The sequence below is a fragment of the Anser brachyrhynchus genome (assembly GCF_964034855.1).
Source record: "Anser brachyrhynchus genome assembly, chromosome: 12".
NCBI classification, from domain to species: Eukaryota; Metazoa; Chordata; class Aves; order Anseriformes; family Anatidae; genus Anser; species Anser brachyrhynchus.
In genome coordinates this window covers 18323210-18348406 of record NC_137707.1, presented here as the reverse complement: position 1 = coordinate 18348406, position 25197 = coordinate 18323210, and the positions used below count along the sequence as shown (strand labels likewise).

The 25197-nt window shown below is 40.3% G+C and overlaps 2 protein-coding genes and 1 long non-coding RNA gene across 4 annotated transcripts in view; all 3 read left to right on the top strand.

Annotated features, from left to right (window-relative positions):
- The first annotated feature begins 15 nt into the window (after nucleotides 1–15).
- HEATR3 (HEAT repeat containing 3) lies at nucleotides 16–18478 on the top strand. 2 transcript variants are annotated; one of them, XM_080552889.1, is made up of 15 exons: nucleotides 16–174; nucleotides 1510–1682; nucleotides 2475–2562; nucleotides 3659–3771; nucleotides 5531–5640; nucleotides 6402–6542; nucleotides 7342–7625; nucleotides 8315–8405; nucleotides 11381–11538; nucleotides 12555–12637; nucleotides 12901–13037; nucleotides 15322–15410; nucleotides 16252–16395; nucleotides 16495–16671; nucleotides 17584–18478. In XM_080552889.1, exons 1-15 carry the CDS (start codon nucleotides 70–72, stop codon nucleotides 17701–17703), a joined length of 2013 nt encoding a protein of 670 aa, XP_080409015.1. In that variant the 5' UTR covers nucleotides 16–69; the 3' UTR covers nucleotides 17704–18478. The 2 variants fall into 2 exon arrangements, with proteins under 2 accessions (XP_080409015.1, XP_080409016.1); XM_080552890.1 differs by lacking the exon at nucleotides 16–174 and adding an exon at nucleotides 381–514.
- Nucleotides 8412–11210, top strand: LOC308176766. The gene is made up of 2 exons (XR_013938593.1): nucleotides 8412–9374; nucleotides 10856–11210. It is a non-coding gene; the product is annotated as an uncharacterized lncRNA (long non-coding RNA).
- A 5741-nt stretch (nucleotides 18479–24219) lies between the features above and the next one.
- The window catches only part of TENT4B (terminal nucleotidyltransferase 4B), a 41903-nt gene continuing 40925 nt past the window's right edge, over nucleotides 24220–25197 (top strand). Inside the window, exon 1 of the mRNA XM_080552888.1 lies at nucleotides 24220–25081. Coding sequence (XP_080409014.1) covers nucleotides 24522–25081 — 560 coding nt within the window. The 5' untranslated portion in view covers nucleotides 24220–24521. The remainder of the gene's footprint in view (nucleotides 25082–25197) is intronic.

Sequence of the window (25197 nt, the reverse complement as noted above, 5' to 3'; positions counted from 1 at the left end):
TGCCGAGCCGAGCCGCGGCTGCGCCGCGCCGCACACGTGGGTGCGCCGGCGCCGAGCGGGCGCGGAGCCATGGGGAAGAGCCGGGCGCGGCGGTTCCGCAGGCCACCCCCGGCCCCCAGCGGCCCGGAGCAGGCCGGCCCCGAGGAAGAGCCGGCGGCGGAGCTGCTGGAGAAGGTGAGCGCGGCCCGCGGGAACCGGCGGCGGCGGGGTGAGGGCCCCGGTCCGCAGCCGGCTGCGCCCGGGGGGGCGGGGCGGGGCGCTGGGACCGCGGAGGGGAGCGGGCGCCCCCTCCCCCGCCGTCCGGCCCCCCGTGCTTGCCCCGCTCCTGCTGCGGCGGCGCTACCCGGCCGCCTGGCCCCGGGAAGGCAGGCGCTGCCTCCCCGCCGGGCCTCGCTCCGGTGCTGCCCCGCCGGCTCGGGGCGGAACGGGAGGGGAGGCTGCGCTGCCTCACGTCCCCGGAGAGGTTCTGAAGCCGGTCCTGCTGCCGCCTGCCTCGTCCGAGGGTTTTGTACAGGTAGAAAGAGCAGCGAGCATCAGCCGCGTCTGAGAAGTGTCTGGCAAGATGCTGAAAATGGCTGGCTGTAGGCACTTACTCGCCACGTTCCTTTGGTTTGGGTTTAGGCATTACAAGTGAAAACTGGAGCTTAAACCTCCTTGTGCATGCTTCAGGTTGATATTATTGAAAAGCTGCTTTCTCTGGTGTAAATAAATCCCCTTTGGTCACTTTACCTGAATGATAAGGTTGAACAAATCACTGCTTATTTTTCTGAAATAATCTTGTTGCTGGTTTAAAACAAAAAAAGTACAAAAAAATACAAATGCATGGGTGAGGGTGAGATGAGAGGTCTGTGGGGTATGATATACCACTCTTTTCCCCTCCGCTCTTCAGCAGGTGCTTATTTTCTCTGTTTTGTTTTCAGTAATCCCCATGGCCTTCTAGGTAGTCAGTTCTGCTGGTTTATTGTTTCCACAGTTTGCAAATCTGACAGCTCGTCTAAACCTCTGCTACGCTGCGAGCTGGTGTTGTCTCGTGGATATGGAGAACAGTTGCTCCTTGTATTCTTTATCCAGATGCCTTTAGCCTAAGGGCTATTATGTGTTTGCATATTTTTTGATTCTTCAGTTCTTTTTGGTGTTATTTCTTAATGTCCATTATAGTTCTTGATGGTATTTTTCCCCTAGTTCTGTGCATGTTTTTTTAAGCATGGTAAACAAAAGTAGATACAAGGTCTCACCAGTGCCAGCTAGCGTCAAATCTCTGTCTGAACTACTGCTCTCTTGTTAAACACCCATAACAAGATTTATCTAGTCATTATAGATAACCTCATAACCCATATGAAGATTTATAAACTTCTGTGGAAGTTGAAAGCTCTTGATTCTCTTCAGGACCAGTAAAGCAGGAGCTACTGTGCTGTGGTCTACAAACTGAAAGGCAAACGAGCCTTTTCACTTGATTAAAAACTTCCAGCTACTTCTCCCCTTGCCCTTGATCTGTTTATGTCTCCCCAGCTACAACATCCAAGTGCTGAAGTGAGAGAGTATGCCTGTGCCAGTATTTCCAAGCTGCTGCAGCAGAAACACGTAATCCCAGCCTTTTTGCAGAGAGATGTTGTCCGGTGTTTAGGACCGATGCTGCTGGATCACAGTTTAGCTGTTCGCGAGACAGCTGCGGGCGCTCTCCGGTAAGCAGTTGCTAACATTCAGAGTTAAAACGAGGTGTTCTTGGTGTGGTAAATAAGAGAATGGGTTTCCCTTGTTAAAAGCCATGACCTTAAATTCCCTCCCTCTCTTGCTTCAACTCCGTTTTGTGTAAGTATTCCTGAGTCAGTCGAAGTCTTGGAGAGAGAGAGAGAGAGAGAGGACTCTCTTGCCCTGATGGGTCACCCTCAGGCTTCAATGTCAGGAATAGGGTTTAAGTTAGCTGCTGCGAGTGGGATGCATTGCTTTCCAACCTTACTTCAGGAAAGAAAACCTGTTACGTGAAGAAATCTAGAGAACTTGAATGCTGCTGGTATGACATTTTGTGTCCTGATAACCCCAGGAGTAGTGGGTTAGCTGGAGAGTGCACATATGTCGCTTTTTGAGAGCCTTTTAAATACTAGCATCATTTTGAGTTGTCATTCTGTATTCAGACTTGCAACTTGCTGTACTTGTACAGAAACATAATGCTAATACTTGATAACATTCAAGTTGTATCTTATACCGTATGAGTAATTAGCTGTCAGAAGTTGTGTCTTAGACTAGATAAGCCTCCTAGCTATGCTAGACAAGTAGATAAATCATTTTTTTTCTAACACCAAACTTAAATTCTTTACGTTAGGAGGGGGTAGAAGCAGATTGATTAAGATCTGATTAAGCAGATCCTTTTTAATACAAAATATACCGTTACCTTTACAGAAAAAGTATTGAATACAGGTTTTTGAAATGCTCCTGGAAAGTACTGAATCTGATCCAAAGTATTTATTTTTTCCCAGAAATCTGAGTGCTTGCGGAGGGTTTGAAGTCTGTGATGACATGGTGACAAAAGACGTCATGACTCCTCTTGTTGCACTTCTGAAAGAGGTATGTTTATATTTATTCTGATTGTAAAACTGATCTAGCCATTTAATTATCTTATTTTCCACAATAGTTCGATTTTTTTTTTTTTATATCTGTTTTCAAGATAAGATACTTGCAAGATCTTTAAAAGAATATTTCAGGAGATGTATCTCCTCTTTATAGCAATTGTTAATTGCTATACGTTTGGATATCACCCAAGTGAATTTATAGAATACATTGCCTTTTCATCATAAGGATTTGCTAGTAAACCTACACTACTACAACTCTTGATATGTATAACTCTTTTAAAAACACTGCAAAAATCGGTCCAGAGATTTCAAACCGCTTGCTTCTGCCTCCTGACCTGCTAACGTGGGTCCATGGAGAGAGGTGTGCTGTGTAGGATGATTTTTGCATAAACAGGCTAGAGATTTTGGGTCTGGAGTGTCGTTCAGGGCAAGTCAGTTCTGTCGGTCAAGATTTAGATACAAAATTTATGTTGCATCATTATTCTAGTGAGGGTTTTTGGTAAATCATTTTCTCTCAATGAAAGCTTAAATTTACGGTTGAATAGTTACTGCTTTTGTAGAATAATCTGTACTGAATACCTGTTCTCTGTTTGGTCCAGGTTTTGCAGTGCAGTTTGGAAATTGCATTGAGTTCTGTCACCTGCTGTCTTTGAGCAGTCTTGAGAAATACCATCATTTTCTGTATGTTTCTTCCCCATTTTAAAATAAGGGTAATAGTATTGTTGTAAAGCACAGCATATAGACAGCGAATTAGCCTTTGTGATTAAAACTGCTGAAAATTGCATACCAACTGTATTAGCAAGAAATGACATTTCAGGTTCTAAAATTGCTAAGCATTTGTTTATAAAAAGAAAAGCTTCTGAAGTCTGAATGCGAAGCAAGTACTGTAAGAGTCTGTTTCTACAGGAGAAAAAAATCAATGATTCAATTCCATTGTGACTCACTTTTCACAGAGAATAGAAAACTAGTCAGGTTTTCTGATATTAAACACTTCATGAGAGATCTCTCAATTCCCTCTGCTTCAAACATTTTAAGTTTTTGCTTTCGTTCTTGGCTTGCTTCCCAACCCCAGTTCTCTTATTTGGTTGTAGTGTAGCACTGGACTAGATGCTAACCAGCTCTCTCCAAAGAAATGCAGAGAGATGAACAAAAATTACATCGAAGACATAGCCAATGAGGCTATTAACTTGCTGTGGAATGTATGGTAAGTTCGATGTTAACACTTGCCTCTCAGAAGAGCTAAATGAAATTGCTCCTGAAAGAGCATGGTAATCGAGGCAGAAGAGAAATGGTTGTCCTTCCGTGAGAAGATATGTTCAGTTGCAGATTCTGATTTCTGCCTGTGTAGCTCCTGCATGTCTTGCTAATAAACGGCGAGTCTACAACTGAAATGCAAAAGTAATCTATGATAGAAAATAAATTTGTAAGTGAAAGATTTTAGAAATATACAAAGCTGCTAATTAGTTTCAGGAGAGTGACAAAGTTTTCTTTCTATTGATCCTTCTAAGTTCAGATACTGTTTTCTGAATGTGCTCTGTCATAGTGTGTTTGAAGACACTTGAACAGCTTGAGTTTTCTTGTGTTACATTCAGCTCCTGTAGATCCATACTACAATAAATGAGATGGCTTTTAGAGGAATGTTTTTATTTATTTTATTTCCTCTGCAGACCTTATCGAAAGTTATATTAAATAGTTGAACAACTACCCCACAGTGACTGAGGCACTGATTAAAAAAAGAGAAGTCTGCATAATTCTGTGAGAAGAGAATGTGAATAGCTCAATTAGTAATTTACATTGAAAACACTGGGTAGAAGAGATACGGCAACGCTATTCATACAGAAAGGGCTATAAATACTGAAGTGATAAAAACCCCTTACAGTTCTTGAATTTTGTATTGTTTCTCCTCACTTTGTAACAATTGCACATCATTTTGCTCTTTGGTCCATATAGAATTGTGGTTTGTGTTATACAGTATTTCAGTGGAGTTGCCTCTGTATGGCTGCTGGCTTGAGGTCTTATTTTTAATTTTTTTTTTTTAAGGGATTGACATCTAGAACAGTACAGAAACTGCTTGCTCAGCATCTTACACAGAATGTGACCCCTTGTAACTCTGAGTCAACTAAATTTTTGTGTGTGTTCATTTTCTTTAATTGCCTTTGTAGACGTAAGTGCTTTGGAACAGGAACTGTAATCATTAAGCGTGCTGTAAATCACTTCTGTATTTTGAACTCTGTGTCTATGACCGTGAACTGTTGGCATCAGTGCTAAGTTTGGTACTTATAAAATTGGAGCTGGTGTTGCTAATGAGATACAGTATTTTCAAAAGTAAATTTTTGAAGAACACTGTAGCTAGTCAGGTCCAATGCTGTTCTAGCTAGAATTTGTCTTGCATTCATATTTTGGTTAAAAACAGAAATGGCTGTGGAAACTTGAAGAAATACAAATCCCACAGTTGTTAACTGAAGTAAGTGTTGCGTTTAATACTGATTTAAGATGCATTTCTGAATGTCAAGCAGTGGTCATTTTCTAGATTAAATGACTCTCTTGATATGAGAGGCAGCAGCCCCTTCTGTTATTGGTGTGTTTGTGGATGAAGTCATCCATGGGTGCAGAAAGCCCTGGGCTGGCTCGTAGCCCGCAGCTGTAAGCTGCCTTTTACACACAGGCTGGCTCTGCTCACAAGACAATGCACTTAGGCTAATAAAGTCCTGAATAAGGTGTACGAGGAAGCAGCTGACAGAAGGCAGCTTCCCTCGGAGGTATTCCAGCCTCTTTCCATTTTATGTACAGTTGACCATAACCTCAGTAATGAGGGGCAGTTCTTTGGCTAAAGTGTAATTCTTAGGTAGGTTTTAAAAATATAAACGTGAGAAATACTGAGTACGTGTTACTTAAGATGTTGTTACAATAACTTTTTTTTTTTCCTGGGAAAAGTATTTTATTGACCTTTTTTTATGCATTAGTGAATGCAACAATACAGCAGTGTCCATATTCAATAAAGAAGGGTGTTTGGAGGCTGTGTTACATTACATGAAGAAATTTTCCACAAATGTGGACCTGGCTATTTCAGTAGGTAAGTGGCAAAAAGAAGATAAAGGTCTAAAGATATTTTTTCTTTACAATCTAAATGTAGTACTGATGTCAAATCGATTGCATAATGCGCCTGTTACTTAAACTGTACACTGAATATAAGACTTCGAATTCCTTTCTGAACAGTACATCATTTAGAAGTTGACATCTTTTCTCTTTGTTTTCAATCTGAAGGGGAATGGAGCATTGATTGTTACATGGGAGGAAAAACTTTGTGGAAAGAAAGTACTTGAGGGAGGATGAGGATGTGTCTGTCATTTTGTTTTCTGTTTTTTGTTTGCTTGTGGTTTTTTTTTTTTTTAGAGCAAAGTACATAGGCCATCCGAAAAACAAAACCAAATGACTCCTACCACTGTGATCATATTTTTATTAGTAGTATTGCTGTTATGGTCTTATATAAGGGTCTTGGTTGTGTATGTACTTGGAATGTTTTTTCGTGTTTTTCCTGATCAGTATATGGCGGAGAAATTGAATTTTATGTAGCTGAAACTGATCCAGCTAGTCCCGTGTCTGATGTGGTACTGTTCTCACCTGTATTACATACAGGTTTGCTGGAGGATGGCTGTTAATCTAAAACAAGTTGTGAAGGACAGTGTCATACCATTACAATATGATGCTGCAGCACATGTTTTTTCCTGTTTGTATTTAATTACACCAGCTTTTAGGAGTACAGTGCATTCTTTTTAGGAGACTGAAAGCTACTGTTGGGTTTGTTAATTATCTTTTTTTTTTTGTTTGCTACAGCAAACTGCTTACAGGCAGTGACGGAAGATAATCCAGATCTTCTTTCTTCATTCAATGCTTCTGCACAGCAAGTATTGGAAACTGTGATGTTGTGTCCAGAGACCACAATGAAGCATGTACTTCTGAGAACACTGATAGCAGGTATTATGTTTGAGGGCATTCATTCTTTTGTGTTGGACAGCACAGGAAGTAATGGAGGGTGGGAAAGATGTGAGATTTAGTCCTTTAATCTGCTGTCATCGTGATATCCAGTTGAGGTGCTGTGCTATCACCTAGCTATAAGCAAAGCCTGTATAGACAGTTCATAAGGTTATTTCTGCCTCTTAGGCTTGTGTTCTATGGTGTTTTGGAGGGAAAGATAGTTCCAAATGTCTGTAGATAGTTTAAGAACTGTCTCAACTGCTTGATTCTGAATTTGGTACCTCTTCGGCATGATAACCCATTTTAAAGGTTCATTTGGTTTTCACCAGTAAAATGAGTCAATAATAAATAGTACAGGAATTGTTTAGATCATAACAGGTATAAGCTTTTTACCTCATGTTTTATATCTTGTGTCATCCTTTCTACCTCAAATGCTTAACTACGGTGATTTTTAGTATGGAAATGTAATAAATTAGTTTAATTTTGAGAATCCTTAAAATGTGGTAATCTGGATTTTTTTTTGTCACAAGTAAAAAGTGTCACCAAGATTACTCCTTAAAAATACTGCGTGTATTCTTATGTGCTAGAGTTTACTTGAGCTTATGATCTGGACATTGTTACAGATATAAACAGGAAAAAATGCAAATCTGTGGAGAAAGGACTTGAAGATTCGTACTGAAATATAAGCACTGAGTATTGTAACTTGTGTAAGCTGTGTCCTCACTAAATACATGGCTCTTACAGAGCTGGGAATTGAGTATTTTAATGCATTTTTACGTTTCAACTATTTTGCATTTAGGCACCATCTGGAATATCAAGGACACAATTCCACCAGGCAGCCTGGGAAGCATGGTTAATGCAATCCTGAAGATTTTTTCAGAATCATTAGCAATAGATGCTGGTGAAACAATTATTCGTATGAATGAAGCTGAAAAAAACAGGTTAAAGCTTGCTGCAGAGGCAGAAACTGAGGAAAACATGAGTGATGTTATAGACAACTGTGCTGTAAGTGAAGATGATGACATGGAAGAAATACCAAAAGGAAAAGTCAGAAGAGAACACGACATTTCAGACCTACTTCCAGTAAGTGTGGCTGGCTGGCTCTGAGAGCTTAATGCATTTGAGCATCTGGCTGTTGTTGACTAGCGTTTGCCAGGGTAACTGACTACTACTGTTCATAATCTGAACTCCAAAGTGGCTTGTCTGTTTTAGTTAAGACTTCAAAGGTGAGCATGGAGAATTTCAGCACAAATTGTTCAAATGTGATCAAGTTGAGCGACACATAAGGAAAGCACATTTCCATCTGTTTCATCTGGTGGGAAGTATATGCTAACCTGATACTTTAACCTGTAGCTAGCGCAGAAAGTTCCTGATCTCTGCATAAGATGAGTGAGATGTTTAATGGTTGTAACCATTCAATCGTGAGTGGAGATTGCTGAGAGTTTAACAAATGCATTCGCTGTTGTATGTGAAAAGAAAACAGAAATAAATATTTTTGTTAGGGCTTTAGGTAACACGTTAGTAATCTTTTCTGTTATGATTTTAGTGCAGTTGGCATTTTTAAAAGTAAAATTTGTTCACTAGTACAGCTGGTCATCTGAAACATCTGACAGAAAGATGATAGATAGTGCCTCTTAGCTCGTTTTAAAAAGCTTTGGTGGGGGTGTGAGAAGAGGAAATGGCTGGGTAGTATTTTTCACTGACAGTCTAGGTACTTGAAATTGCACTGAAATGTTGTTTTCCAAAATTAAATTTTGCACTTTTTTTTTTAGTCTGATAAATGGGAACTGAAAGAAGTGACAGCCTTACTGATGGCTCAGCAGACTGCTTTGGAAATCATTGTTAATATGTGCTGCAGTGAAGGTTTGTAGGAATCTCTTTCATTGCAAGTGTTAGCGTTGCTTTTGTTTCTGGGATAGGTCATGTTTAGTTTGCTATTTGGTGGTCTTAGCCTTTAAGGGTGAATGCACATAGATTTGTCTCCCTGATGTCCTCATCTGATTGAGAATCACAAGAATTAATTCTATTACTAATTTAAGTATTTTTCTCATTTAAATAACATCTATTGCTTACATGTTTTTTTGCATGTTACTACAAATGCCATATGATTTAAGGAGGAAGGCTTTGTTCTGAGTACTTTTGCCAAAGATACATTTCCTAAAAAGTCTTGCAGCAAATTCTTTGTTCAGTTAGTCTGGTCTAAGTGCTAATCTGATACAGTATGGCTGTGAATCCTATTACAGGACTGGGGCATCAATATTTTTAAGCAGAAAATGTACTAGTTTTGATTTAGTTTTGGTATTACAAATGTGGCAAAAGAAGAAGAGATGGCTTTTGCATGAAACTGGCAGCAATGCAGATGTAGACTGTTAAGAGTTCTGCCTTCAAGAGGTTTTTTTTTTTTTAATGCTGTTATTGTGGGTAGGTGGAATAGGGAAAAGATATTCTATATTCTTCTATGAACTTTAAGTTTTGATGGCGTTTCTCCGAATCTTCAGGAAAACAAGTGATTCTCAAATTCTGTTTAAAAACGCAAAACCAAACATTTTAATTACTAATACAATTCATGAGCCTGATGCAAAAGTAATTGTGTAGGAGATAGCTTTGTAAGTAAATCTTTCAGGTTCTAATAATAAAATCCACAGTAATACCCAGATATTCCCAATGGTGATTTTTTTTCTCTTACAGCACAAGGAAATTCTGCACCTAGTATATGAAGCTCCTTTCATAACTGCATTTCTCATCTAATGAGCTGTAATTCATAAGCTCTCCCCTTTAATTGGAAAATCTCTTGTGGATAAGCTGCATATTCTGCCATTCACTCAGTGTAATGTAAGGTTGATTGTGTTGTATTTCACTACACTACTTTACCCATTCATGGGCAGACAGAAGTATAGTTGGTAGAAATTAAGAGGAATCCAGAGGCAGCTGTTCATTTAATTTTCAAGTTATTTGATGACTAAAATAGCTTTAGCCGTTAGGCTGAGTTCATAGAAACACTCAGTTTGCCATAGAACTAAGGGAAATAACTAGGCTGGTGAAGAGATGTTCTGAGTGCTGGCTGGCATTTGGAAGGAGAAACAAAGTGCTCTCCCCTTTAACAGGGACACAGGAAGGAATCAGGAGACTCTGGCATCACTGTCCAGTTTGTGGCTCATAGGTTGCCAGGCCTAGTTAAGATAGGATTGCCATTGGAAATGCTCCTGTATTTCCAAGAATGTTACAAGAAACCTGATCTTAGTTGTGGGCTGATGTTCTGGAGTCCAGTTTCTGCTCTGCCCTGCTCGCTGTGAGCTGTGATAACACTGCCATTGTCTTTGCTGAAGCATGGTCAGCTAGTATAGTGGTCATTTAATTTTCAGATTAGTTTTTTTTTCCTTTGCTCTAAGATGTAGATGAAAACTTGGAAACTTCTTTTTTTTTTTTTTTTTTGTAGAAGCAGCAAGAGGCTGACTAAAAGGGGCATGTGGGATTTGTTTTCATGTTTGTTGTTCCAGTGGGGCTGATGATGTTTTCTCGTGCAAAGACTAGTAACACCAACATGTTATGGGGGTGGAATTAATTGGGTGTTAACATGGGCAGCTTCTTTTGCTTATAGTATCAAGTGGCCACAGCTTCATAAGTTAATTTGTATCACGTAAACAGTCATCACCTTGAAACAAATTCTTAAAGTACTGCACAGTGCAGGTGACATGCATTCTTTTAGACCTCTTACTGTATTTTAAGTGAAAGAGTTTACCTTTTGCCACAGAAAAAGTGCATGGCTATTTTAGTAACTGGATCACACATGAACTTGTTGTCAGACAAATTACATGGAGGTGAATATATTTTTTTTCACAGTAGTTAAATATCCTGACCTTTTCATAGAAGCAAAACTTTCATCCCTCAATGAGGAGGATCGTTCCAACCTGTAGACTTGGGGCTTGTGTAAACACCAATTTTGCACCAGTTAAAATGTAACTAGGTCTAAAACAACTTTAGATAAATCAGTGTAAACCCTGTGGACGTTGAAATACCGGTTTAAATGTAGATGATAGACTTAGATTGTGCCCATCAGGCCAAATCAGCTTTTAGCCATAGGCAGATTATTTTCTTTGGTGTAGCTGTGCCCACTGATAGTTCTCTTCCTATAGCTGTCCTTCCAGATCTGCTAGGATAGTAAATCTTGTTAACCTAAACTGGGTTTATACTTATAACTGTAAACTTGGTTTAAGTTACTTAAAATGTGTTGCCTGAAATGGCTAACAGAGATGGTTTGGATTGCTTTGCCTTGCTTTGTTGTCGTGATTTCCTTTTCACTGGCTTTGCTGTAGAGACGGCAGCATTTTCATCCAGTCCAGTTAGCACCCAGTTACAGGATATCTGTCTGTGGCTTCAGGACTGTGAGAAAAAACAGGTAACTTAAACTGATTACAAGTTGTAAACAGGTGAAACTGGGGTATTTTCATGCTTGAATCTATCCCAAAAAGTAAGCTGGTACAGTCCAAGTTAAAAATCTTAGTAAACGTTTTATGTTTCTTATGAAGTGCTTCTTTTATACATTATTTGATATCTCGAAGTAAAGCACAGTTAATACCAGAGAATGAGGTGTCTGTGTACGGAGAACCTCTTTGATAAGAGTGAATATAAAATAAGTAATTTTTTTTAAATAAAACAATTTAAGCAAAAGTGGTTCCGTATTTATACCTGTTGCTTAATGGTTCTTGGGTTATGTGCTGTTCGTTAGAGCACTAGAACTTAAGACTCTTAAACCAAGAGCTGGAGCCAAGTATAATTCAGAAGTGGGGTACCTATTGCATGAGTACTGTCACATTTACAAGTCTCTCTTCTGTTTTCAGATCCCTCAGATGACGAATGGGAAGAACTGTCCAGCAGTGATGAAAGTGACCTGTTTATGGAAAATTCTTACAATGAGGGCAGTGGGCTGCTGATGTCACCCCTATGCCTCTCTGATGAGGTTCACTCAGCATTTCTGAACAACCTTATTCCAAAGAAGGTATCATCTTTTGTTTCCAACACACGGTACAATCTTGCATTTGTGCCTGTCTTGTATCCCAGGTTAGGCAAACAAACTATCCCAGTCCATCTGAAGAAGAGGAACGTTTTTTTTAAAGACAGTTTAGCTTATTTTTTCTTTTGTCCTAGAGGTGTAGCATCATTACATCAGTTGTCTTGACCTAAATAACGTAAGTAGGAATGGAACATTTTTGTTTCTGAAGTCTTGCGGTTTTGTCTTTTAATTAATTTGGCTTTTCCAAAATAACAGTGGTTATTTCTTGATTTGCACATGGAAAGATGACTTGCAAAAAAGAAAGGGAACTTTGAGTAGAAGCTTGGGTGCCAAATTTCCATGTTACCTAACGCAAATGGAAGTAACCTATGTGAACAACAGCAGTCAGCACTGAAAAATGACAAGTTCCTCTTTTACTCCATTTTATACGTGGGGTACAGTATTTGACACCAAAAAAAATGCAGGTGTTCTTGTTCCAGAATTGTTTTGGTCATTCTTATCTGGGGTTGTAAAGATAACATTCCTGACTTGAATCAGTTACTAAGGTAGTTCAACATCGTGATAGAATTCTGACACAAGACTTGAGGTAAAAACGTTCAGGGGTTTTTGTACTTCATAGCAAGCAGTCTAAGATTCATGTCAAGATCTTTTAGATATGTAGCTATATGAAAGTTCCGAAACAGAATCTGTGAGAAGAAAGATTTAAATAAATAAAAAATATAACAGAGACCTAGAAAATTATCTTTTGTTCAGTACAGTTAGATACTTAAGATATGCTGTGATAAACCAATGTATGATTGCTCTGAGTGTTTGAGGAAGATTCTGGCAGTTTTAGCAAGCGAGACCTTTGCTGCCTGCAAAGCTTGGAGGATATTCATATGTGAAATACATTGATCTGAGGTATCTGTTTGACATTAAGTTAAAACTTCAGTCTTCCCCCTCCCCACACTTAAATAAATAAATAAGCTTTATTGCTAAACCTTTCTTTTTCCCCTCCCCAGATTCTTGAAAAAACTGCTTTTCCGAACAGTGTTGCTCTAGACATCTGTATGCACAATCCGTCTTGGAAACCATTAATTAAAAAGTAGGAATTTCATTGTCTCTCTTGCTATTTTTAATGTATATTCAGTTGTTTTAGAATTCTTAGAAGGATTGTCCATCTTTGGGTTGCTTTTAAGATCTGGAAAATGGCAGATCTGATAAGTGATTTTCAATAAGGAGATACAAATCTTCTTGTAAAATGCACACCGGTTCACAGCTTTATTTACTTAATTCAAGATCCTTCTTTGTATTTCAACATTTATTTACAAAGATCTGCTAAGTGCATTTTTCATTTGTTTGTTTCAGACTGAACACAGTGCAGTGTAGAGCTTTAACATGTCTTCATAGCATTTTATTAGTGTCAGATGTGGATTGCCTTGGAGGAGCTTCAGCACTTCAGTCACTTGCACAGCACCTTTCACAGCTGGTCTTTTCTAAAACAGGTAAGATGTTCCAAGATGTGCTTAACCTATTGTATAGATATAAGGTAGCTATGCACATTAAGTTTTATTGCCATTTTATTATTAAATTTATTCCCTTGCCCTTTCAAAATAAGGATTCTGAATGCTGGAAATGTGCTAACAGAACAGTGTATCTTGACACGTGTTCACCCAAATTGAATTTCGAGCAAGTATGCTTCTAATGCAAGGCTGGCTTATGTCTGTACGTGCAAGAAGAAATTCACTAAAGCAAATGAATCCTGCTATGCTGTGAGACCAGAACTGTTTGCGTGATCATATTTGTTGGTAATAGCAGTTTTTCATCGATCAGCCAAGTCATGAAGAAGAGACATTTTCCTTTTAAATGTGGAAACTAACCTAAAGAGCCATATGAAAAAAGGGTATCTGAAACTTCTTTACATCATTTTTTTTCTAGGAATCTTACAAAATTATGGTAGAAGTGGCTATTGCCAGGATCTCCATAATGCATTTTCTTATTATAGTAGGGAAGATAGCAGCCTTCTTGTCTCCAGGACATACATTATGCGTGTGATTTGCACAGTTCATTGAAAATATATTTATAAAAAGAAAGTGAGCAAAGTTTTTGTGACTAAATATGAAAGCTACTTATCTTCCTGTTATGATGGTGATTCAGTTTGAATGGAGAAGACAATAAATTGCATAATTTCATTTTTCTAAAAGTGATATTGGTTTAGAATATCAAATATATCCTGGTGATCACTATAATGCATCCACCGTAATTCCTCCAAGACACGTTATTTTCTAGAGATACTGTGTTGGTCTAATGCAGATATGCAGCAGTTAGCATTTCCGACTACCTCCTGTAATCTGTTTCGTTAGATCACTGTCATTCCAGGAATACTGCTGGACCATTTACTCTGTGATCTCTGTTACTAACAGTAGGGAAGCTGAACTGAGTCTTTAAAAAAACATCTGGTTCCAAGTCAGTGATCTGGTTCCCTGATAGGCTGCTTCATTCAAACTATTTTACTAATGTGTTTCTGTTTTAGGGTCAGTGGTATGGCTCATCAATAAATCAGAGATATTCTTAGAGGCTGGAAAAGCCTGCCAAATCTCAAAAGTGACAGAAAACATTTTTCCTCAAATGGATCTGTTGAAGCATAGCATATGCATAGCTTTGTCATTTCTTGTCTTTTAGAAGCTTGAGAGACATGGTTTTCTTCTCTTCCTTCAAGTGTCTTCATTCGTAGCCACAAATATGGTGTATGCAGTCCTTACTTGTATAGTATGACACTGCATTATTGCTTGGAATGCAACTGCCTGCAAGACATGCTTTTTTAAATCAAAATGTCACATTAAAAGGATGTGATCGGAGCACAGTACTTGAAAACAACAAAATGCAGGAAATGAAAATAAATATGAAGATATTTTACTTTGCAGTAGTTGGAAAGTTCTTAGATGGAACTGAAGAAATGATTAGCAGAACACAGAAGATACTAATAAATTAGCTTAATGGCCCATGTCCATTTTCATTAACATTTTTTAATAGTTAAATGCTATCTAATGGAAACTGCCAGTTAGAGCTGATCAGACACCAACAAGTGATTAGAAGGAATTTTGTGGTTTACAGGGTGAAAAAAAGGCATAACGATCTAGTTGCATACATGGGGATGGCAGAGATGCACAGTAAATTAACGAGAGTTTCTGGTTCTGGAATAGTCCAGAAAATAAAAACACAGAGTAAAATAAAAGCTTCAAGAAATGCAGAACATGCACTGAAGATGCTTCTACTGATGAATTTTTAGTTAAACAGGAAAACACTGTTTGAATTGTACATTTCTAAAAGGTTATTAAACCACTAGAAAACAGGCTCTTTACATGAATTGGAAAGAGTCCAATCTTCTGGGTGTCTAAAAAAGCTTACTTAGAAGAAGGCAGCTAAAGTACTCAATCAGCTTCTGTGGTTTTCTGTTCATGTAATACGGCCCACATGTAACACCTAGTTTTCAAGCTGCTATTCTGAGTGTGGTGGTTTATACTATATGTTAGGTCATGCAAATGTCTTAACCAGGGGTGTGCCTGAAAATAAAGACCATAAAGAACTGTGATCTATCTTCCAGATGCAATTAATACTGAATTTAAAAATTCACTATGGTTACAACCTACCAAGACCAGTCTCTGAAAATCGAGCTCTTCCTGTTTGTGGTAGCATGTAGAGGAACAATTAAGGAATTCATATTTCTTTGCTTCATATATCCTTTATCTTTGCGATTAAGTTTTGGCTTTGGGTTCAATTCTCTGACAGAACTCCCTGAAGACACAGAATTCCTGGAAGCCATAACCAGTGCTTTGAGGGCTCTCTTACAAACAATGGCATCAAAGAACATCTCCCAGGTAAGAGGTTTCAAGCTCAATTGCTGCGGTAGATTAAAATTAATGTAAGATTGTGCTGAAATGTTTTTGAAACAAAATCACTTATATGAGATAATCCGTAATTGTGAACACTGAATGATTTTAAAATCTGTACTTTCAGACTTTATATTTTTCCTGGACCTTACAGGAATACTTTGCTGTATATATTCTTCATAACACTTAAGCAAGTGAAGTGTATTTCAAAACCAAAATAGCAATAAAAAACCCAGGTAGTATCTTTGAGATGAGATGGATATAATGACAAGTATTTTATCTACTAAATTACCACCTACACCTACTGAGTCTTTATTTCCTGATGTCACCCAGTTGAAGCTGATTGTTCTTCTAGAATCTGTGTTGGACATAGATGTCCAACATTGAACGTGAGGTAAGCATAGAAATGAAGCAAAATAATTTGTTATAAAAGAGGTAATACTACGTGGTCTGCAGGTCCTTTCTGTCTTTAAACTGAAAAAGAGCTTCTATAAGTTATATTGAGCTAGAAATAGCTATTGAGCTAGGTAAATTTGTGAAAATCTTATTGGGCTCAGAACCATTTTTTCAGCTTTGTAATGGCCTTGGTTATGTTCTGGAAGAAACAACTTAAGAAGTTGAAAAGGAAAGTTTATTGTATTGTTGATTACACTTTCAAAATTTGTGTATTTTTCATAATATAGGAATTTCTATTTCTCTTTTACAAATCTGCCTGTGTGTTCAGTAGAAGCGGATTACCTAAATGTCATATTTGAAAATTTCCCTGGAAGTGTAAATTTGTTTTTTTAAATTATTATTTATTTTCCCTTTCCTCTCCATTGCTAAACAGTGTATGACTCCCGATCAGCTACTGGCTTTATGTGAAGCTGGTATTCACAGCAGCAATGCCAGCGTTAGAGTGAATGTAGTGAGCATCCTTGGAATTTCTGGCAGTGTCCTGGCAAAATTACAAGATACAGCTGAAACACTAAAGGTGAAAAAGCAAACTTTGTGTTGTAAGTCTGAAACTGTTTTGATACTTCTTTAAATTTTCACAAGTACTGTTTGAAAAATCTTTTTTTTCTTATTTCAGATGATTGGAAAATTTCTTCTTGAGGTTGCTATGAAGGAATCTTCTCTTGTAGTAGCAGGAGAAGCCTTGGATGCGCTTTTTGATGTATTTGCAGATGGTAAAGAAGCAGAAAAAGCAGCGGTACAGATGAAGTTGCTCCCAGCACTGAAAGAATTTCAGCCAGTGTTCAAATTGAGGGTAGGCATCGGATGCAGCCAGCTCAGTATCTCAACACGTGATGTAGGTTAGGGTTTGTGGGCTGGCAGAGGGATAATTAAGCAGGACCGTGTGACTTTATAAGATCATGGGGGAAAAATGAAAACAAATGATTGAATTCCTGCTATCCTGCTTTAAAGCAGAAGAAATATACTTACCTTGCAGTTCATGGAACCATTAAGGTATCAGCACAGCATGAGCATTGCAACATCTGTGATACACTATCAGCGTTACTGATGTCCGAATGACTATTTTCCTGAAACTCTTGTAAAAATAATCCTTCAGATGTCTCTGGAGAACAGCTGATTTGGTGGGAGAGAGAAGTCCCATCTGAAGTTACACTGACATGTTTTTGACTTGATGTAGTTGCAGGTGGATATTTCTGTTCTGTTGCTGTTTAATTATCCTGTATTTTCAAGAACTACACAGATAAAATTCTAAGCTGTGTTTTTAATTAGAACTTCATCTTAAATAGAAAATGACCTTCAGCGCGTTATTTTTCGCTCAGATGAAGCCTGAGGAATGATTTCTGTAGTCTTAGAACTAAGCACATTTTATGTGTATATAAAATAAATACTTGACAGTGCTACAGGTGTTTGGTTAGTTAGATGTGCAAGGTCTTTAATTTAAAAAGCTACAGTTAATAAATATATGTATCAGATTTATGAGCAAAATAGGATGCCAGTAGTAGTGTAGTTCTGGGTAGAGATGTATTTTAAATTACTTGCAGAAGTATTTGCTAGCTGTGAATATGCGCACGTAAATATGTGGGTGTTAGCAAAAGGCACAGATAGCGTGCCTTGCTGGAGAACCTCTATGCAATTGTTAGAAACTTCTGGTGATCTAATGGATAAACTTCTCCATTAGTAAAATGTGTATTTTTTGGTTTTACAGATGCGAAAAGAAGGCAAAGAACAATGTAGTACGGATCAGCTTTGTGTTCTTGACAATGTGAAGATGAATTTGAGAAGATTCATTGCATATCAGGAGACGCTAGGCAAAAACCCAACTTGAAACATCGAGGAACTTGAAACTAAGGTTTCCTTATTGCAAAATGTTTTCCAAAAATATAACCATTTTGAACTTCTAAAATGTATTGAGCAGAACAGTTTGTGCTTTCATGTTCATATTAGATTTTTAAACGTTCAGTATTTTATACTCCAGGGTTGATGCAATATGTAAGTCACATCAGCATAAAAATGCATAGCATACTTTGAGATTAAATATTAGCAGTGATAATAATGTGCTTTTGCAGTCCTGAGATCTGTAAATAGCACCACTGTCATTGTTTAGAAACTGCCATGTATCCTGGTGGACAAGTACAATTGCATTAAAACGTAATTTAAAGAATATTGTCAGATATGCCCTAGATCAAGGTGGGGGGAACAGGACACTGAAGTTATTTTGAGGGAATTGAGCAGTGGCAGGATGTTCCTATTTGCCATTTGCTCTTAACTGTTTCTAGAATTGCACAGGCACTTATGGCAAGATTCACAAGAAAAGTGTGTGACAGTGTATAGATTACTATCAGCACTTGGATCTGTTGCTTCTTAAGGTTTATCAAAGAGGAAACTGTTTGCTTCATTTATGATAAATTTGGTATGATAGCTTTTCACTCTTGAAATCAGTCTAAGAGAATGCTATTCTTAAACAGTTCCATGTTTTTAATTTGATTAGTATTTCAGAAAATCACTTCTCCCGATGTACTTTCTTCCTTGTAATTCTACATCAGGATGAATTTGAATTCAGGGAAGTAGTAAACATAATAAAAATATTTTGTTATACTGAAGTATTATCTGAAGTAATTTTATAACTGCTGAAAATCTTTTTAAAATATTTGTGATAGAGATTTTTAAGCTGTAAAATACAGAAACTATTTTCAAAAATGTCACTGATTCATGAAGAGACTGTATGTGCACTCCCATATATCCAATGCTTTGGTTTTGTATCTGTGAACAAGATACTCATATACTTCAGGGGTTTTTATTTTTAATTTTTTAGGAAAATGCATTTTTATGCTGGTTTTTGAAGTGGGACACCCCTCCTCCCTCTGTTAAGATAGGCATCTAGTTTTTGGCAAGATTCTGCTCGTGGTGTTAGGCATGGAACGGCAAAGACCGAATTTACTTAGTTTGTTAGATATCAGTCTGTTAGTTTGGAAAGCAGGCTTTGGAACTGGCCAGAAACCTTGCAAATGGCTGAATTAAAAAAAATCTGACATACTGTGTTTTGCCAAGTGTAAGCAAGAGGGAGTGAAAACTGAGTTTTAAGCGGCTCCACAACCTGAAAGTCCTGTTACTGCTAGTACTTTTCAGAAGTTTGATTAAATGTGTGATGTGATGCCTGCTAATCAAGTGTGCAAGTGAGTGTGCACAATTGGGAAGGCTCCAGGGCGATTGGGCCTGGCTCTCAAAAGTCCGGGAGAAGTCCTGAGGAGATGGAGCTGTTGAAAAAGTTACCCTGTCATTCAGCAAGGGCAGCCAGTGACAAGGGCTGGAGTGTAACAGCTGAGGGAAGAATAGTGAGGTGGATTAGGGCATAAGACTACACAGTGTGGATTTTAATCCCAATGTTAATAATACTTGCTGTTCGCTGAGGTTAGTATAATATTAGCCTGATTTAAAAAAATATAAAGGGCGGGGGGGGGGGGGGGGACGTTAATACTAGTTTGAAGCATTTAAAAAGACTTCCATGGAGAAACTGAGCACAATACTCCAGGTGTGATCTCATGAATGCTGAATAGAGGGAAGTAGTAGGTTCTCTTGACCATGCTCCTGCCAGTGCAGTCCAGTATTTGATAGCATTTGTTCCCTGTGAGGGTGTTCCCTGTGAGGGTACACTGCTGACTTCTCTTCCACTTGTTGTCCACCAGGACCCTGAGGTCCTTCTCTGGAACACTGCTCTCTGGTTGTTCAGTCAAGAGCCTGCTCTGTTTCATGGGATTGTTCTGTCCCAGGTGTCAGGGCTTCACGTTGTACATCAAGAGGTCAGAATCTGGTTTCCGGGGGCCATTAGCACAATTAAGGGGGTGGGGGTGGTGTTCTCTTAAGGTACAAATATGAAAGCTGCAGATAAACGCAGCAACTGGAAAGCCTGCTGTTTTAATATAATCTGTCAGACACTATTTTTCTCCTTCAAATGAAAGTAAAGACTGTCATTTAGATCTTAAGCTCTCCTAGTAGTAGGAATTCATGTTTTTTTGTTGTTTTCGTTTTTGCTATGCACTAATCAGTTAAATACCTTAGAAAATCTTGTTTGTTTGGTTTTTTTGCCATTATAAAATAGATTCATAGTATAAACCATATCACTTGTAGAAGTATATGATTTAGTGCTTTGATTTAGGGCTTGAAGTATTTCCTTCTGTCTTCTGGTATATATGCCATTTCTAAGCTAATAGCTGGAAGAGTAATGAGGACATAAAAAAAAGCATTTTAGTTTCTTGTGAGTTTATACTAAAACTAGTATAGAAAAGCGAAAATAATCTCTTCACCTCAGTTTCATCTGAGCAGGTTGAAGCACTTCAGTGGGCCTATTTGGCTAAGGGTATGGAAAAACTAGCAGGCTGGCTGTTCTGTCTACAGCTCTTCAGATACGTTTGGGTTGATAGAAGGAGAAGCTGTAGCTCTTAAGAGGGTTTTCTGTTTTGTTAGCTCATCATTAATTAATGAAACTTTTATAGGTGATTTCTGAACATCCTGTGTTGTATAGTCTTATCAAAGTCTATTGCCCTTCTCAGTGGTCCATAGCAAAATGGAGCCATCATATTCCTTTGGGGTTTCTGTGGTATTACGGTTATTAAAAATTAGCCAACTGCATATTTTGATATTTTGACATGCACGCTTTTGTTTCTTTTTTAAATGAAGAAAATCTCACTATATCTATCACCTGCTAGCTACTAACTTGGTGTAACTTGCTCTTAGTCTCTAATGGGTGGCTTGTGAGTGAACATGAGATAGTAATTTTGTACGCTAATGTAGAGGGCCTGTTCTACTTGTAAGGGATGAGATAGAAGAGAATAGGAAAAGTATGGAAGACAACAAAATAGCAAGTTATCTGTGATGGGAAGAAGTGTCAGATCGCGGCCTAGAAAGAGGAGAGAGATACAAGTACAGAAAAACTAAGCTGTATGATTTGGGCTATAAAAATTGTTCTAACACAGCTGAGGAATATTAAGGCAACAGAAAAGATGATGTGGCATAAGTTAACTGCTTGGTGGGCTCTTTTGGCACTGATTAATTTAAGTAGTTTTAGGGTAAGTGTGAGATGAAGATGAGCTCCTTGACAGGCTATAAAGACAAAGCCAGCTCTTTGAGACACTTTGAAGATGGAAGATACTGGTCTGATCTAGACAGTGTGCAGCATAAGTAAAAAGATGCTAAATAGATGAAAGTGATCTTCATCAGTTCATGTAATCACACAGATAAAACTGGTATCAAAACAGGTATCTTAAGCTGAATTTGTTTGTTTATCCTGGTCCCTAAAACATCATCTGTCTGTGCTTCAATTTAAAAACTGCGGTCATTTGAAAGTATGGACTGCTGCTTTGTCTCCCTGTCTGACACCTAGCACAACAGAATCTGCCTCTGGAGTGGGACTTCGTGCCTTAATAAGTGCTGAATTAGGTCAGTCTATGGTGTTAAGTACGATTGGAAAGGAAGAGGGGCTGTCTGCTTCCCTTGCTGTTCGGAAGCAGTGGGACAGGTGGCACTCGCTGCTGCTTTGGCCTCTTTGCAGTCTGCAAAAAGTTGAATCTCCATCTGTGTAGATCAGGAGTTATCTTTGCTATGTGGTTTTATTTTTACCCTCTATGCAAAGAAACGAGATAAGATTTAAATAAGCATTTGTTGTGAAGTACTTTTTATATGTCATGCCTTGGCATTCAGATGTTCTGCGTTGAGGGTATTTTTTTTGCATTATGTTTTATTTTAAAGATCCTTTCTGTAGGGGAACAAGAATAAGTTTAGCCAGTACTATTTGGCTTGGTTTTACATTTGTATTTTGAGTGAGGAAAAAAAAAAAATCAGAGCACAGTAAAATTATAAAATGAAAACTGTAATCTGAGAACAAATTAATTTGAAATCACTTTGTAGTTTAAGTATAATAAATGAAACACACATCTTGTGGAATATTAACATATAACAACCAACCAAAAATGCTTAGAAACTGAAGTTCTGTTTCCTTAATGAGTAATTTTCAGTAAAAGCATTCCCAGAGGATTGGAAAGAAACATCTAGCCTTACATTTACTGTTGCAAATTCAAATTCAGGCAATGGTAATTGTAATTGAAAATAATATAATGGTTCTTTTCTGGCACAGATGAATTGAGCAAACAATCTAAATATAGTTGCACTGGACATGCTGTTAAGATACGTAACGCTAAGATAATTGGCAGAAACTAAAAACTCTGACAGTCACAGCAGATTAAGGAACTTGCAGTTTATCCACAAGGGCTGAAACATGGTGGGCCTTTCTGTTTGAAGAAGCTTTTACCGAGCAGCGTGGAGTTTTTTGTCTATCCTCCAAATAAATTCAAACTGTTTAACTTTTGTACTTTCCAGGAAAAACAGCATGTATTTAAATCACTCTAACTTCATTTTGTTCCTGTATTATTTTCCTAAGCTCCTCGCTTCTGTGAGAGGCAGTATGTCAGACATAATTCAGTGACCACATAAAAACATAGTTTGAGAATTGTACACAAAAGATATGGTAAGATGTTTGTCTTTTTTCTGCCAAATCTGGGTGTCCTTGTATTACTGCTATATTAAGGACTTAAATCAAAATGCCTGTGAGCTGGAATAAGGTATCATCGCAATAATCTGTGTGCTGTTAGAACTATTGTGGCTGCTGTGTGGTCGTCTTGACATGCAGGAGGGTCTTAATGCAGCCCTAGCACTGCAAGGTGCTGTGAGTCATGGTCATGTAAATGCCTTTACCACTTCTAAAGATGCATTGGGATTTCAGTATACATTCTCCAGGCTTTGTGTTCCTTTTTTTAACAAAAATCTCGGCTGGGATTCTTTGTTTTCTTTCCCTTCTGACGTGAATTTTTTGAACTTTTAAGGAAAATTGCATTGGCCTTTTCCCTCCCCCCCCACTGCTTGTTAGAGAGTGAAGGGCACTTCCAGAATTTAGCTGAAGAATGGCTGACTCAGCTAGAAAATGCATGATGTTTCTAAATAGCCTTTTCTGAGGAATTGCCTCTCTTTAGTAAGTTGAAGTTCAAAGTCATGACTAAAAAAATCATGTTGACCATATTCAAGTATGGTGTTCTTTTTTGCCTTTTTTTTTCTAATATCCCCTCAGCTTACCCTCTAATCTAACGTAGTTGTATTATCACTCAGTTTAAGACCAGATTTTTTTTTGTTACTGTTATCTCCGTAAGGATAACATGAATTTTTATTAGTCTTTTGTTCCCCTTCTTCTGTGGTGTTTAAAAAAGAAAGTTGATGACTCGAAGTTTGGCAGTTTATGTATCTTTGTAAAAGGAACATAAGGCTAATAATTTTTGATATTCTTCAGTTAATCTGGCAGTTATAAGCATGTGCATTTTGGAAAGTAGTTATTCAGGACAGTTCTCCCACTTAGGAGCTTTTATTTCTGTGCTCAAGACCCACCAGTTTCCACTTGGCTTTGGATGGTAGTTTCAGGTGACTTTCAAAGCAATTAATCAAATCTACCACATCAAAGACAGAATTTCTCCCAACAGATTCTCACTGTAGTTGAGTTTTTCTTCAACCGTGCCTCTCGGATACCTTAGGTCAAAACCTTCTCCTCGTCCTGCTCTTAGATGTTGGGGGACGGCAGAGAGAAACCGTAACTTTAGTCTGTGTCTGTCAGTGGGAAATGCTGCTAACGCTTCTTTGCGAACTTTCTACTCATTGGGATACTTGGAATTGAAATGCATCTTGTTAATTGCAAAGCATCTCCATGCTCCATCTACCTAAAGAGAAATCCTGTCCCACACAGTGCTGAAACTACAAAAAGAGAAGCAGCAGGACATCCATGCGGGAAACTTACTAGCTGATCTGATATAAAAGATGGTTTAGGGCTGTAGTATGGAAATACCAAAAATAAAGTTGACTCTGACCACAAGTCATACTACTACGTTTTGCTGTTTGCGCTGCTGCCTATGTAACGTGTTTTTCCACCTGCAGAAGCGTTGGCTGTACACGTACGGCACCAAGGCTCCCTCTTTCGCTCCTGGGGCGCCGGACAAGGCGCAAGGAGCCCCACACCTACCGGCAGCCGTCACAGAGGCAGGCGGGGGGGAGCTGCCCACCTCCGCCAGGGGTAACGCGACGGCAGCAGCCGCCGTGCGGGGCAGCCCGTTAGGGAACGGCCACCCGCCGCTGAGGGGAGCCGGGCCGGCCCCGCACCGACACCTCGGGGCCGGGGGCCGCTGCCGCCCCCTGCCGCCCACCGGGGGCCTCCCCCCGCGGGCCCGGGGAGCCCTCGGTCCCCTCAGCGCCGCTCAGCGCCGGGGGCGGCCGTGCCCTGAAGGGAGCCGGGGGGGCCGGGGGCGGCAGCTCCGGGGGCCGCCGCCCCGCCGCCGTTTATTACGCCGGGCCCGGCCGCGTGCACCCGTGTGTGTGTGTGTGTGTGTGTGCGCGCCCGTGTGTGTGTGTGTGCCGGCGGCCCAGCCGGGCCCCGCCTCGCCGCGCTCGCCAGGAGGGGCGGGGGCTGTGGAGCGACGGCAGCGAGCAGGCAGGCGCGGAGCTGCCCTTCCATAGGAGCCGCCATTAGCGCTGGGACCCGCTGACAGGGTCTCGGCGGCGGCGGCCGGCGCGGCGCGGCGCGGGGAGCGGAGGCAGCCGGGGTGGGGTCCCCGTTTGATGGATCCCCGGATCGCCTGGTTCCAGCCAGAGCAGCTCGGCCCCTCGAACCGCCTGTGGATGCAGATCTGGGAGACCACGCAGGGGGTCCGCAACCTCTACTTCCAGCAGCAGCAGCAGCAGCAGGAGCAGCAGCAGCAGCAGAGCGCCCCCGCCGGGGCCGGCCCGGCCTCCCCGCCCGGCATGTACCGCGCCCCCCGCGCCGACCCCCAGCCCGACTTCCTGCCGCTCGAGAGCGCCAACAACCAGCACAACCGCAGCCTCCGCCAGGCCTCGCCGCCCCCGGGGGCCGCCGCCGCCTGGGCCCGGCCCGCCCGGGGGGTGCCGCCCGCCGCCGCCGCGGCCGCCGCCGCGGCCGCCGCCGCCAGCAACAAGAGGAAGCGCGACAACAAGGCCAGCACCTTCGGCCTCAACTACAGCCTGCTGCTGGGGCCCCCCGGGCAGGGCCGGGCCCCCGCCCTGGGCGACGGGCCGGCAGGCAGGGCCCAGGCCGGCCTGGCCGAGCCGCCCTACACCGGCACCCCCTGGAAGAAGCGGAACTACAGCCAGGGAGTCGTGGGGTGAGCGGGGCGGCGGGGCGGGAGGGGGGGCGCGGGCCCGGCCCCGGCCTCCGCCGGAGGAGGAGGAGGAGGAGGAGGCCGAGGCCCGCCCCGGGGCCGGCGGGGGGCGCTGGGCC

Excerpts from the sequence above, each read along its gene's own strand:
- HEATR3 (XM_080552889.1), top strand. The coding sequence starts at position 70 with ATGGGGAAGAGCCGGGCGCGGCGGTTCCGCAGGCCACCCCCGGCCCCC. Across the intron at positions 1,683-2,474 it reads ACAGCTGCGGGCGCTCTCCG|AAATCTGAGTGCTTGCGGAG; the intron begins GTAAGCAGTTGC and ends ATTTTTTCCCAG. Across the intron at positions 12,638-12,900 it reads TGGAAACCATTAATTAAAAA|ACTGAACACAGTGCAGTGTA; the intron begins GTAGGAATTTCA and ends TGTTTGTTTCAG.